General features: G+C 41.5%; 2 protein-coding genes across 8 annotated transcripts in view; one reads left to right on the top strand and one right to left on the bottom strand.

Moving 5' to 3' along the window:
* The window catches only part of mctp1a (multiple C2 domains, transmembrane 1a), a 144,249-nt gene that overhangs the window by 7,295 nt on the left and 122,796 nt on the right, over positions 1 to 14,158 (top strand). The gene's annotated exons all lie outside the window — the stretch shown is intronic.
* On the bottom strand, positions 6,726 to 9,927 carry LOC119019023 (dentin sialophosphoprotein-like). 2 transcript variants are annotated; one of them, XM_037097194.1, is made up of 3 exons: positions 9,832 to 9,927; positions 8,623 to 8,688; positions 6,726 to 8,080 (listed from the first exon to the last, which is right to left on the bottom strand). In XM_037097194.1, the coding sequence occupies exons 1-3, from the start codon at positions 9,897 to 9,899 to the stop codon at positions 6,850 to 6,852; spliced, it is 1,365 nt and encodes a 454-aa protein (XP_036953089.1). In that variant the 5' UTR covers positions 9,900 to 9,927; the 3' UTR covers positions 6,726 to 6,849. The 2 variants fall into 2 exon arrangements, with proteins under 2 accessions (XP_036953089.1, XP_036953090.1); XM_037097195.1 differs by lacking the exon at positions 9,832 to 9,927 and adding an exon at positions 8,959 to 9,020.

Below are 14,158 nucleotides of genomic sequence, written 5' to 3' on the forward strand. Positions count from 1 at the left end.
GATGAGGGGGCAAAACGAAGAAAACACCTGTAACACCTGTTCAGTTCTGAAACTGGTGTACGACTTCAGTATTAGCTTATTATATCCTGATAATATACAAGCATTGGGAATATTAGCTAAACAACCTTTAATAAGCAAAATACATTATGTTTATGATTATATAAGATACAGTGGTACAGTTGTGGCTAGAATGGCTCCACTTTTTATTGGCACTCTGGTTAATTTCTCCCAACTGTCAGCTAAGACTTTCAGCACTGAATTCCACATCCAGATAAACTGTCACTTGATCAGGAGCAACTTCTTACACTACGCAGATCAAGCTCTCTCTGCTTGTCTGAATCAACCTTGTGTTTTGTCAGTCGTTGCCCTCAGGTGATGCCAAAAAAAATGTTGTCCCCTTTTCCTGTTCCTGCTCCATCCCTCCTCAGTGCTCAGCATGTCCTTGAGAGATAACCTTACCTGCATTGTCTCTCTGTCCCCGATCTATCTCACGTCTCCATCCCGTGATCCCAGTCGTAGGGACTCTGATACGACACCACTCCCTTGCAAGAGCTTTCAAAGGACAAATCCAAAATTCTGACCTGTCAGAAGAACAGTCTGTGTGCTGGGAGATGGGAATGCTGCAGAGTGACATTGTGTTACCCTCCGGCGCTGTTTTCTCCGGTCTCAGCTAGCCCCATTACACAGTCTCATACAAACACTGTGAAGCACATGACATTTCGACTAAGGTATACACAGGCCTGCACAGCCATGGACCCACTATTGTGAGCCAGAGTGTTAAGCATGACAGCGTGGACTGCTGAATGACTCCGATGTCCCGGCGTATCTTCATGAATGGCAGCACAAAGACAGGAAAAAAGAGAAAGATTGATGAGACTTGCATAGGCTATTACTCTCTGCAGTGACAGACGTTCAGCTCTCCCCTCCTCATCTCCCCCCTGTAATGCAGCATCATGCACCTGTCATATTGTGGTGTGTAGCCTGCCCAAGGCCAACTTGTTGGAGGAAAAAGGTCGCTGACGGAGCTTTAACAAACTGGAAAAATATTTGCCTGATAAAAATGAAACAACTGCTTATAAGAAATAAGGCACGCAGACTAAAGGTTGAACATTGAACATGCTTCATATGCCTACACAGTTTATGGGAATATTATCAACAAACAGGCGCTGCAGATTTTTGTCATTTCATGTAGCTATGTAACGTGCTGTATGTCAGATGTGCGATCTTTTGGGGATACTGTAAACAAACAAATAAACAACTGCAGTCATCCAAAGGCCAGAAGCAGTGGCAGACATTAGTCAGTGCAGAGCAGGTAGAGAGGGGTCAGTGTTTAAATCAATAGATGGAGTCATGGAATTAGCTTTCTAACTCTTAATGCTGCCCTCCCACATAGATTAATCATCACAGAGTCGAGTCAGACCGAAGCAGTGTCTCAGTGTAGGAAGGGCGTACTGTATGTGTGTGTGTGTGTGTGTGTGTGTAGGGAGGGTGGTCAAATTACAGGTGGCATCCAACAATAGCCGGCTACGTGATATTTGTTAGTTATCCAGAGAGGATCAGATGACTGACAGTGTAATTTTCTTGTTTGAAAGCCCAAACAAAGCCTCAGTGTCTCTGCCACTTATTGTGTTCTATTGTGTTCTTTAACCCTGAGCTTTTTAAGTGGGTTGGCCGCATGAGATGAAAGCATGGAACGAGTGGACAGAGACAGACTGATTAGTATAACATGGCAGTGGCCTTTTTCGTTTCCGGACACAACACATGGTGACCAAAGGCTGTGGGATGTTTTTCCTGCCCCTCATGCTAATCAAACATGGATGATTTGCAACTCAATGCAGACCCCACTTCCTCAGTGGTGAGTGGATATTGAATATTTGCAAATGAGTGTCCCTGTAGCATAGATGCGCTGTCCCAATTGTCTCTGAGTCCTAAGTGTTCCCGCTGCCCATCAAGATCAATATGGGAGCATGGCTGCAGATTGGATGCACTGCATACTAAGAGGTGGGCACGTGTGCGTCTCATTATTCCAGTTAATGATTGGAGGTTTTGTGGGACCGATGTGTTCTGTACCTCTGACATGAGTTTGACACAAATAACCCACTCAGGATTTTTTCAGCGAGTGGATTCCCTCATTGTCATACTAATAGCTCATTTGGGTTTCACATCAGTCTAGTGGGCAGACGTCTCCCCAACTCCACAGACCATTATAAAACAAAATATCCTAACTGTGGCCTGCAGCTGTGGAGCCTAGATATTGCTTTAATTACGGCATACTGGCATGAATGAAAGGAGCGGTACGATGCCTCATGTCACCTTCGAACAAATCATTCTGTCAGTTCTGTGAAGCCACTTCCTGACTTACTTTAAGTTAGATTTTTGGCAAAAAAGTGAGATAATATTAATTTAGTTGCATTCATTGAAGTTGGAAACATTTGAAATGCTTAATGATGCCACATTATAATATCACAGGATAAGGACAGTGGGGCGCACACGTACAGCTTTTACTGAGTCCGATAACTTATTCAGACAAAAGGGATCTAATATTCCAGGGCGCGGACTTCTTATGCTCCTGTTAGCAGATCACAGTCTCACATTTTGACAAGGGTTAAGTAGAGCTGCGCCTTTTGAACCTTGATGGAACATCTCTGAGTCTTTGAGAAGCCATTGTAATCAGCTGAAAACCCGCTGTATTGATCCAGAGATAGAGGCTGGAGGAGAGTTGTGACTGTGACTTGGGGAAACGTTTGCAAAAAGGGGAGCCGTTTATTCTAAACCGGCACCTATTCTCTGTTGGACTTGTTTTCAATAAAGCACAGTAATCAGTGAATTTGTTAGTCACAATAGAGAGTGGACCTGAGCAGCTGTAAGACTGATTTAGAGTCGAACTCGTCTGCCAATTTTCATTGCAGCTTCACTTGGTGTGAAAAAAACGGCAACTACAAATGTTCCAGTACAAACGGGAACCTTGAAATGTGGCTGTGCTGATTTCCATTTTAGCCTCCTTTCAACATGAATTGTCAGGCACCATTGGTATCTTAATAGTTTGGTTGAAATGTTTTTGTTTGAGGGCAAAGGACAACATTTGTTGGATTATTATTCTCTTTCTCTCTGTTTCAGTTTAGCTTTTCTCTGATTATGCGAACTGGCCATCTGTGAGTCAGATATTTAATCATGAAGGTAGTCTGAGGTAAGGTTTGTGTGTCCACTCGTACCATTCAGTTTACTTCACCCCGTTACGCATTCTTCCGTCTCTGGGTGTTCTCGAGTCGATAGACCGTGAGATACCCCACTCGCCACTACATTAGCAGGGAAGTGAGGTTCATTTTGTTCCAGGCACACATAAATGTCTTGTAACTTAACAGTTAGAGGCGAGACTGAAGCTTGGGGGACCTGTTCTACTAATATTTTAGATTATGCTTTAGCAGAAAGAGGTTATGTTGAATTAATTCACACTATGTACATTTTAAGCACTTAAGTGAGGCTGGGAGCAATTTGTAATGAACTAAACTGCGGATGAAAGGGAGGTTCCTATATCACCACCATGACATGCAATAGTTAGTATGGAGTAAAAAGGTCAGGGTGAAACAAATGTGAATGATTATTAATTTAACAAAATAGTATGATGCCAAATGAAGCAAAGTAAAGGAGAGTGACTTCAGGTAAGTCCGTAGGAAAACATGGCCGGACAGACCAATGTCTCCAGGACCGACTGTGACAGCTTGAGGACTTTAATCCTATTAAAACCATTTTTCTAAATGTTATTATTGATATGACAGATACAGGACAAATACATCGCATGAGATAATGTGGCAAATCTAAATATCCCCAGAAAGGTGATAAAAGAGACTCAGGCGTACTCAGCTGTTAGATTCTTTGCCTGCTGGCCTGCCGTCCCAGCGCGGAGCAGGCAGACAGCTTGCAGACATGGCTGCTGCTGTCCCGATACATCGGTGTGGAAGGATGCACCTCATCGTGGCTGAGCAGAGCTGGATACAGAGCATTTTTTCACACGAAGGCCTGTTTTGTTCAGTAAAGGCATGCCGATCTCGGGTGTTATGAAAATAGCTGTGGCGACGTAGCTGCTGTTGACATGTGATGTGAGCGGTCGCTATTACACAGATATGCTCTGAGCATTTTTCGACAGTCTTGTCGTGACTTTTTTTTGTGAGTGGCTCATGAGAAAGCTAGTGTTTGGGTAGTGATGGCTTTAGACTCAAAAGATATATACAGCCAGCCAACATCACTTGAATCTGTCTTTTACCCTTTAAGAGACATATGCTTCACACTTTAAGGGAAAGCAAATGATACGCAGATACAAGAAATAATTCAGGAACAGCAGGTCAGCAAACATCTAGCCACAAAGCATTGACTTAAAAAAAAAAAAAAAAAGGAAATTAGATCTGGATTGTAGATTTATCTTTATTTTACTTTTTTTTTTCACTTGTGCTTTAGTGAGGCGAGTGTTTACTTAAAGAGCAGTGTCTTTTGTGTGCTTGGCTAGTGAAGTACGTCATAAGGCGCCACATTAACGCTCCAGCCAATATCTGCCTTTTTCCACACAGTGTTCAACGTTAGAGTTGACCTTTTAGAATTGGCCATGATGTAAAAGCTGGGAATTGACCCAGTTGCTGCCACTGACTGCATCTTCACTGGATAAACATGGCAAATGCTTATTTTGCTCTCCCTGTCTGCATGATTCATTTCATAGACGTTCTGATCAGATAAATTACAGCTACCAGTCATTGATCTAAGGCTTTGGAGTCATTCGGTCCCTGAAAGCTGTTCAGTTCATACATGCTGTTTCTTTGTGAAGCTGCCATCTTTCTGAATGAACCCACTGGCCCGTTCATGGGTTTATTAAGGGCTCTGGCTGGGTGAGAGAAACATCATTTTGGCACATTATCATCACATCAGCAAAGTGTTAACCACAGTAGAGAAAACAACTGACAGCAACATCGCTGCAGTATTTCTGTGCTTTCACTCTGTCTCAGCATGCAGACTGGGGGATCAGCTGACAGTCAGCTCAGCCTGAAACTGACAGCGTGAAGTCAGTGTGTATTGGGCACCAGTGTTAACCGCCCTGTACTGACACTGCTAATCTTGCTGCTGAATTTGGCTGGAGCTTGGAAGGGACTTAGTGCCACCTACTGGTGAAAAGCTGTTGTGGATCTCTGGAGAGGAAACTGGCAGGAAATGATTCGAGAGGCTTTTGGCTGGATGGATGAGATGCTCAGCCTTCCATTAAAATCAAACCAAGGCCACGTTCTGCACAGTCTGTTGTCTCTCTCTGAGATTAAGAGGCACTTGTACAATGATTTTAGAAATGTCATTGCCGTTGGGCATCACTTCTGAATAGAAATCATTGTCTCTCTTTTTTGAGTAATTCAAATGAATATGAAGTGAAGGGAATACGACTACACTTGGCTACTGGTTGTAACCTCATCTCATATTCTGTTTATCAAACTAGCCTCTGGTCAAACATGCTGTAAGGTCAGGAGTTATTAAAGGTACACTTTCTGCAGATGTGTGTGTGCAAGCATGAGAGCATGGGAGAAATAGATAAATAAAAAGTTTTTTGTGTTTTTTGTGAGCCATTTATGTTTTAGTGTTATTTTGCTCCTTTTGAAGTCTGATTTGCTGTGGAGTCAGATAATTTAATCTAGCTTCTAATATTATCTAAACCTCCTCTCTGTAGTTCCTTCTGTCTTCTTCTGTGGTTACACTGACAGACAGGACCGTGGCGAGAAAGAAGTGCATGACTGAAGGAGGCTTTTGCAGGTTTTATTTTGCTATGAATTTACATCCCCAACTCACATTTGTGTGCTTATGTGTCGCGCAAACATACAGGCAAAATTGTATTTGTATCTGCAATTGTTAGTTACACAGTAAGATTTGGGTATCATTCCTACAAGGATTAATAAAAATCAATGTGGTGCCCGGCCTAATCCTATATCTTGGACCTCATGCTGAGTACTACAGCAGCCAGGCGCACGCAGTTTAACTGATACTTCCGCTCTGCTGTAAGAAGCCTGTGTAACTAACTTGCTGATTGTTGCGTTTGTTTTCCTCTGAGCACCCACTGGAAAATTATTCGTCTCAAGATGCCGTTAATGTGAGCAGTTATTTTTTTATCAATCGATCAAAGTCACCTCAGGTTAAACCAGTTCAGCTGTTTCCTCTAGGAAGGAATGTGTCATTAAATATTCTTCAGCGGAGTGAAATAGAAATCTACAATTCTTACGACAGACTTTCTCTCTGGTTCTGATGAAGCTGGGATGCTTTCAGATGGATGAGTGTCAAGATCATTTTTCCCTGTTAATGTAGGCGTCTTGAAACATTTGATCTGTATCTCTGCCACACGTTTTCTCCCTCCCTTTTGAACTTTTTACTAATATCTCATAAGTGAAGATTTATTTTTCAGGGCTGCACGCTTAATGGGAAAAAAAATTAAAAAGGCAATAGGGCTAGGTTGCACTATCCAAATGGCGAGAAGCTGCTATTTATTTGAAGTTGGTGCAACGTCACAGTGAAATGCTGCCGGGCTGCCGCGTGTTTGTGTGGTGCAGACACCAACAAATGTCACATCGTCATGATTTTAAAAGTTCCTTCGGTAAAAGTTCAACTGTGATGCAAAAATGATCATTCCCACTGATTGAGAATCACATCGCAACAGCAACATGCCAAAATAATCACAACACAATGTTTTGAACACACTGCACAGTCTTTTAGAAGTGGAGATCATACTTGTTATACACAAAGTGTTTTATTCACTCAACATAGCAATTCACATTCTCAGATCGGTGGATGACAACAAAGTGTATGAGGAACTTCCTGGTTGAGATGAGTCTTTCAGTCCTCATCTTCAAGTCTCTCCCATTTATGATACGTTTGAGGACTGAAAAGGTCGCCGAGATACGTCTTGATTTTCTTTACGGTGCCCACTCCTTTTACGTTTTTCTTCCTCGTTGCTTTCTCCGGTGTTGGAGGTGCTGCCCCTCTCTGTTCCTCAGCATTCTGTTGGTCAAATGTCTTTACATTTCCTCTCATCTCCTGTTCATCCATCCACTCCTTCCATTCTCTCTCCGTCAACAAAGGCTCCTCCTTGTTCGTGCCATTCATCAGGACTCTCTCCTCCTCACCCTCGCTGGTCATGGAGCTGGGATTTTGGAGAAAGGGATTCTTTGAGATTCTCTTGTTTTTCTTCATCAACTGGCTGGTGCCAGTTTGGTTTTCCTGTTGATCCGATTCTGCTGGTTGTGAGCTGGTGTCACAGCCAGGGGAGACATCCCTGGTTTCACTGCCACTGGTTTTACTCTCACTGGTGTCACTGTTAGGGGAGCTGTCACTGGATTCACTGCCACTGGTTTTACTGTCAATGGTGTCACTGTTAGGGGAGCTGTCACTGGATTCACTGCCACTGATTTTACTGTCAATGGTGTCACTGTTAGGGGAGCTGTCACTGGATTCACTGCCACTGATTTTACTGTCAATGGTGTCACTGTTAGGGGAGCTGTCACTGGATTCACTGCCACTGGTTTTACTGTCAATGGTGTCACTGTTAGGGGAGCTGTCACTGGATTCACTGCCACTGGTTTTACTGTCAATGGTGTCACTGTTAGGGGAGTTGCCACTGCTTTCACTGCTTCTGGTTTTACTGTCACCGCCAGGGGAGACGTCGCTGGTTCCACTGCTACTGGTTTCACTTTCACTGGTGTTACCATCAGTGAAGACATCTGAGAAAGTCCTCAACATCATTTTTTTCAAAAGCGCATGTTTTGTCCCCTGGTCCAGTGGTTCTGCATCTTCCTCGTCGCTGTTTCCTTCCTCCATTTGCCTTATCCAACTTGATGTCTTAAAGTCTCTGTCCACTGTGATGTGATGTAGGGAACACTCCCTTAATATTTGGACCATCGCCTCAAGCCACTGTGCGTGATTCTCATCCACCATCTCGAACAGGTCAAGACTCATGAGAAAGAATTCTGAACGCAGCTCTGCGATTCGCCTCTCCACCTCCTTATTCACCATCCTGTTGATCCATGTGATGCAGAACCTCCTGTCCCTTGCTGCCTGTTGTCTACTCCTGAGCAGTGATTAAGACAAGGACAGTAAAAAGAAAACAGATTGAACGAATACAGATTAGTTCTTAGTTCATAAATGTTTCAGAAGCGATTCCTAGTATTGCATTTACGCTTTGTGTTAGATAAATCCAGAAGTAGATAAACATTTTTCCTGGTTGATTCAAAATTCTGATTTTTTTCCCCCTTTTTTCATCAAAATTGATATACTGAAAAGTTCCAAATCAATTCTGAATAACACACCAAGATTTATATAACTAATAAACAAAACTCTTTTTAAGCTGTTTTAATGGCCTCTAGCTGAGGTGTTTAAGTGAATTTTAGCTCCCTCTTATAGGATTTTATTCAGTGTATACCCTGTTGGCATGTGTGCAGAAAAAGTATCCTTATCCTCAAAGTGCCGGCACAATTCGTAATCCTTGGCTCAAATGTTTTTACTTTCCCAGAAGTCATGCTGAAAACCGTTCCATGGCCTGATGATCGATGCCTCTTTAGTACAACACAATAATATGTTTAACTTTTGCCCCCCCAAAAAAGAAAGTTGTACCTGAAAATAGAGAAACCAAGACGTTCCCTTCCACAAGGATTTGCCATCATGCTCCTCACAAGTTTGCTGTGGAAAAACAGGATACATGGTCATTCTGAAATTTAATCTGGTGTGGAAAGCTTTTGATAAAACTGTAACTGGACTGACACTGATAATACAGATGATAATACACAATCCTGTTGCTAAGACAACAGGCTTGGCTTGTAAACAAATACATTAAGTGAGGGTTATTTGTGTAACCAAGGTGAAAAATAAACAAGAGATTATACAGGATATTTAAATAAAAGCTGACAAATTATTATAATATTGAGTTACAGTGTAAGAGCAATTACTGACATTCATATTTCTCTCCTGATTTCCAAACTTCAGTGAATCCCTGCCTGTTTAAGTGTTGCCTAGCAACAGAATTTCTTAGGCCCAGGAACTATGTATTTAAAGGGGACATATTATCAGTTTAAGTTCAGTGTTAATAGTAAGTAGTGAGTAGTGATAGTAGTGAGTTGATTAGCAATGTGATTATAAAAAACATTGTGTTGGTTAGTGGCCACAGTAAATGAGATAACACCCTCCAGCTGTGTACATTAAGCAAAGGCTGGAGCTGAGGCAAACAGCAGCTCATACAGTCGGTAGGTAGTAGCTCTTTCTTCATGGACCAGTTCAGCATAAACTGCAGCTGTACATGCATTTCACAAGTTTAATTTTAGTATTAACAATGCAATACTATTTTAAAAAATGCTCCTGAGGAAAAAAATTTAACAGCCACATTCACTTTAACCAAAAAAGCTTAACACAATCTCTGTAATGTGTATTCTAGGATATTTAAAGCACATTTTATACACTAATGAAAATGACTTAGTGACTTTGGGATATGGGTGTGTATCTGCATGTGCACGGATATGCAATGAAAGTCAAATGAAACCTGCTGCATTGTTTGTGGGGACCAAAAATAATCACAAAACATAAAACAAAACAATCAAGTGAAACACTGGAATATCTCAATATCCCTAACTTATTTTGAGTCATGTTTATACTTTTCTGTACAGACAGTTACTGTTGGTTTAGTCTTTAGTGTAGATTGCTTTCTTAAGATGACTAGTTTGCTCTGCACATGCAATATTGACTGCCACTGTATCATTTTCCTCACTACACTCTTGAGTGATAACATTATACACTTGTTTTTCATAAAAATGTCCCCCTAAATACGCTTACCTCAGTAACTGAAGTCTCTTCTCACTTCTTCTTTTCTTTATGTAGCTGCACAAAACTTGTGTATACATTTGAAATTCATTTTCACCAGAACTGTGTTGCCATGCAACATGCCAGGGCATTCAAATTATGCTTAAATCTTAAACAAACAAATGATAATAAAAAAAATATATAATATGGATGTTCCTTATGTAACTTAGTGTAATGTTAATGTAAGGTAATATCATGCCACATAAAGGTATATTAGGCACACCATTATTGTGTTGTTTATGTTGTTTCATGTTTTGTCATATGGTGTATCTTTCCATTTTTATCCCCACATCAATGCACACAATTTCAGTTTATGCCCTTTTGATTCCATCGTTCTCATACTTAACACTCTCACACACGTAAACAAAAATAGTCGCCCCATGGATAACAGCAAGTTTGTATTTTTGCTTAAGGCTAGCTATTTTTAATCGTAACACAATGAGGAATTTATACAAACAACACATGACAAATGGTGATAGGGTGTGTAAATCCAGCTTATTTTTCCAATTCCCACTGGAGGCCTGCCAGCCACTCTGTGCTGCGCTGGAGTCTCCACCTCCAACAGGTGGCTGCTATTTCTAAGTGACGATAACGACGGAGCGCTATAAAAAGGCTCGTCATGTCACAGCATTTCTTTTCATTTCACCTTGTTCCAATTCTTTATCTCGACCTCCTCTTGCTTGCTCGCCTCTTTTATTGATATATTTTTTGTCATTCTTTGTCTTATCAGCATCTCTTAATAATTTGCTTGCTTCTCCATCTCGAGGACGAATAGCGGAGATGTTGAGGAGCATTCCCGACTTGTAAAGGTCTATACTAAGAGGCGTGAGGAGGGTCGTGTTCGTTTTCATCTTGGGAGGCACGTTCGTCCACAAAGGTTTTCATTCGTTGGTCTGACACAAGAGTGGTGCGCCCTCTCCTGTGACCTCTGAAGCTGTGAGCTTAGGCAAGAATTCCTGTTCCCATTTGCGAGCACATCTGCTGCTGACACACCAGCTAATATAGTCCTCCATGACACACATATCCCATTAACTCTCTTGTTTCTCTCAGTCCTCTGACCGCATTATTTTGCTGTGAGAGACGCTGGGAATGGAAGCATCACCACCCATGAGCTTCAGGGAATCAGGGGTGAGTGTCGTGTCAGATTGCTGGATTTATAACAAAGACATTAACGTCACTTCCACTATTTACGCAAAACTAGAATGTAGTTTCTTTTTCATATAACGTCTGCACTGTAAACTGATCCCACATGCAACCAACTCCAACCCTAATATAAAATACACACCAGTGGGAAAGAATCTGATCTGTGTTCCTCTCGGTTGGATCAGGGTTTGTTTCACGCGTTCTTTGTTTCAACACGTTTAAACAGGAAGTGGCTGCCGATTGCACACCTGAGAGACTTTTCTGGATTGTGACATGTTTCTCATTACTGGTCATTACCTCGATGACTTGACAGCGCCGCTCACCACAGACACAGCACGCGCACCCCACCCAGCCTTTTTGTTCTTTTCATGTCCTTGTGTGTGAGTCATGCACCCGTACATCTCAGAAATAGACACATTAATATGGATGGGCGTCACGCAGCACAAATGGAGCTATTTGTTTGTGTACGCGGTGGATGATACTATGTAAATGTGGACTCACGACTAAAGTAAAACAGCACAATCTGTCCTGTGTCTGTGCGTGCTCATGCATATAATCTGACCCTTATTTTGAGACGTGTTGATCTCTCTCGCAAGAAATGCTGAAAACAGATGCGAATATTCGCGTAAGGATGACGATGCGACCACGTGGACTGATCAGAACGGTGCCCATCACCTTAATAAGACATTTTTGTGACTGAAATCTATGACCGTTAACCATCTGTCAAGAGTGAGTGAGAGTGAGTGAGCGTTTCTAATTTTTTTGTATTTTTCTTTTTATTATTATTGCTTGACAGTGTGGTCAGAAGTGTCAGTCAGGGAATGTTACTGTCAGCCATCTGTTCACCTCCATCTATCTGTCTTTTTACCAGCTTTAATCATGAAATCTCTCCTGCTGCTCAAACTCATTTATTTTTTTTTTCTGTTTTCCCATCAGGAGAGATCAGTTTTATCTATTTTTTTAATGAAATATTCTGTGACAATATCCTTCTTTTTTATTTTAATTGTGTCGTGTTCTGTATAATAACATGAAGTGATCCTCTGGATTCATAGTAAAAGCCGGCTTGGCTGCACCAATACCTCATTAAAATCCTCTTCGGACTAATTTGGCCAAGACCTTACTAACTAATCGTACAAGAGGGACAGTTCTACCTTGTAAAGTCAGTGCAGAGCTAATGTAAACTGTGTAGATGAGTCAGAAGTGTCCCTATTATTAAACTTCAGGAGCCTGGGGCAAGGACAGTTTTCATCAAAAAGTCTCTCGCAGAACCAGAGTTTGTTTTTTTTAATCATTATTGAAGAATTCACAAGGGTGATTTTAAAGGGACCAGGGGGTTTTAATAGAACCAAGTGTTGAGGTATGACTGCATGTGGGTGTTGTTCTGATGAAAGAGGATGAATCACTGGGTGAACCTGCAAGGTTTGCTACTACAATGGCTGAGGTCTCAAGTGTGCGCCTCCCTCCAGGTCTGGAGTGTAGGCTGCTGTGATGACGCATTGTGTGGGGGGAAGATTCCTGGGTTGTTCGAGGAAAAGCCTCTCCCACCTGAAAACTTTTGGAGTGGCTATGACGACAAATGCTGCATTTCCGTGTCTATATCTGGTTGCGAGTGTTTATTTCTGCCGCTCGTGGATAACCTGCGGATTTAGGTATTTTTGGGGTCTGTTGCAAATATAGATACTGTGGTACCACGCAGAGCTATTTCCAGAGCAGCTTTGGTGGAGGTCCATAGCTCACAGTCAAAGTGTTTGCACATTTACACAGGAAGAAATCCTCAAATATGTGTCAGTTATCGTCCTCTCCAGTGACAGGAGGCCAGCAGACAGTAATACACTGCACCCACAGTAAAGTGGGCGAGCACATTGCTGTCATTGTTTCACAAATTATTTTTGTCAATTTGATTACCTGGAATAGAAACACAGGAGTGCCCTGAATAGTTTAGTTATACTGTAGCATATGTTATAGTCGGCGGTTATAAATATTTTAACTATATTTCTAAGAAATCATTTGACTACATTACAGTGTGATTTGAGAGGCTCACCTCTCACCAAGAGGTACAGGCAGAAGAACTGTCAGCTTGCCGACTGAAGGCGGCAGTTCTCCATCAGACTCAGAGTTGACGGCCCATCTCAAAAGACGACATACAGTGTGGAAGTTTTACCTTTTTCATCAGTGAGTCTGGATTCTTTCTGCTGCCAGGCTGTCTCATTGTTTGCATTGATAAGTCAGCAGGTAATGATCATGCGTTCATCTGTCTGAGCTTTGGTAATCCGTGAACTGCAATCCCATAAATGTCAGTGGGTTAAGTTAAAAGTAAATGTTTTAAAGGCTGCAGTACAGTAAGGTGATGCAATTTACTGACGTTATCAGACCGTTCTGTTTTTTTTATGAAAAATGTCATTGTGTTAATATTTTGTGACAATTTAGTTGCAATAACGATATCGAAGTATTCGATCAAAAATATTGTGATGTTTGATTTTATCAACCAGTCCATGCATTTATGAATTGCTCTTAGGTAGATCTGAAAATTCAGAAAAAATAAAAATACTACATAGAGAAAACATTGTGATATTATTTTAAGGTTGTATTGCCCAGCTGTATAAGATGTACACCCACAGTCCAGTCCATTCGCCCAAGTACCTCTCCATCAACACCACCATTTAATGTATGTGTCTATTTGAATTCTTTTCACACTGGAAGTTGTTTAACCACTAATCATATAAAAATAAATACTATCTCGGAAGTTGCAAAGCTGCACGTTCCAACCATTTTTCCGGTACCTTTAGCTAACTATGTCAACTCCTCCGCTCGCTTGGCTAGCTAGTTTTCCCATACTCTTAATAGCCAGCTGTTACAGCCGTCTCAGTGTGTGGTTATATTTATTTATTTTTATTAAATTCCTTTTCTTTGGTTGGGTGGATTGATGCAGATGGGTCTGTCTCTGTTGGCCTCGGATGAATCATACATTAAAGGCATTTTATGCATACATCAAAGTTGCTGCCCCAGTTGAACATTGCAGTGTTACATTTGTTAGAATAATCAGAGGTGTACAACATCGGTGGATGAGCTGAGTTCATGTGCAAAGCTCAGCCACGATGCATTTGTGGTAACTTGACAAATTAATTAAAAAGGAACAAAGTGTGATTCAGAGTCCAGC

The sequence above is a fragment of the Acanthopagrus latus genome, chromosome 5 (assembly GCF_904848185.1).
Source record: "Acanthopagrus latus isolate v.2019 chromosome 5, fAcaLat1.1, whole genome shotgun sequence".
NCBI classification, from domain to species: domain Eukaryota; kingdom Metazoa; phylum Chordata; class Actinopteri; order Spariformes; family Sparidae; genus Acanthopagrus; species Acanthopagrus latus.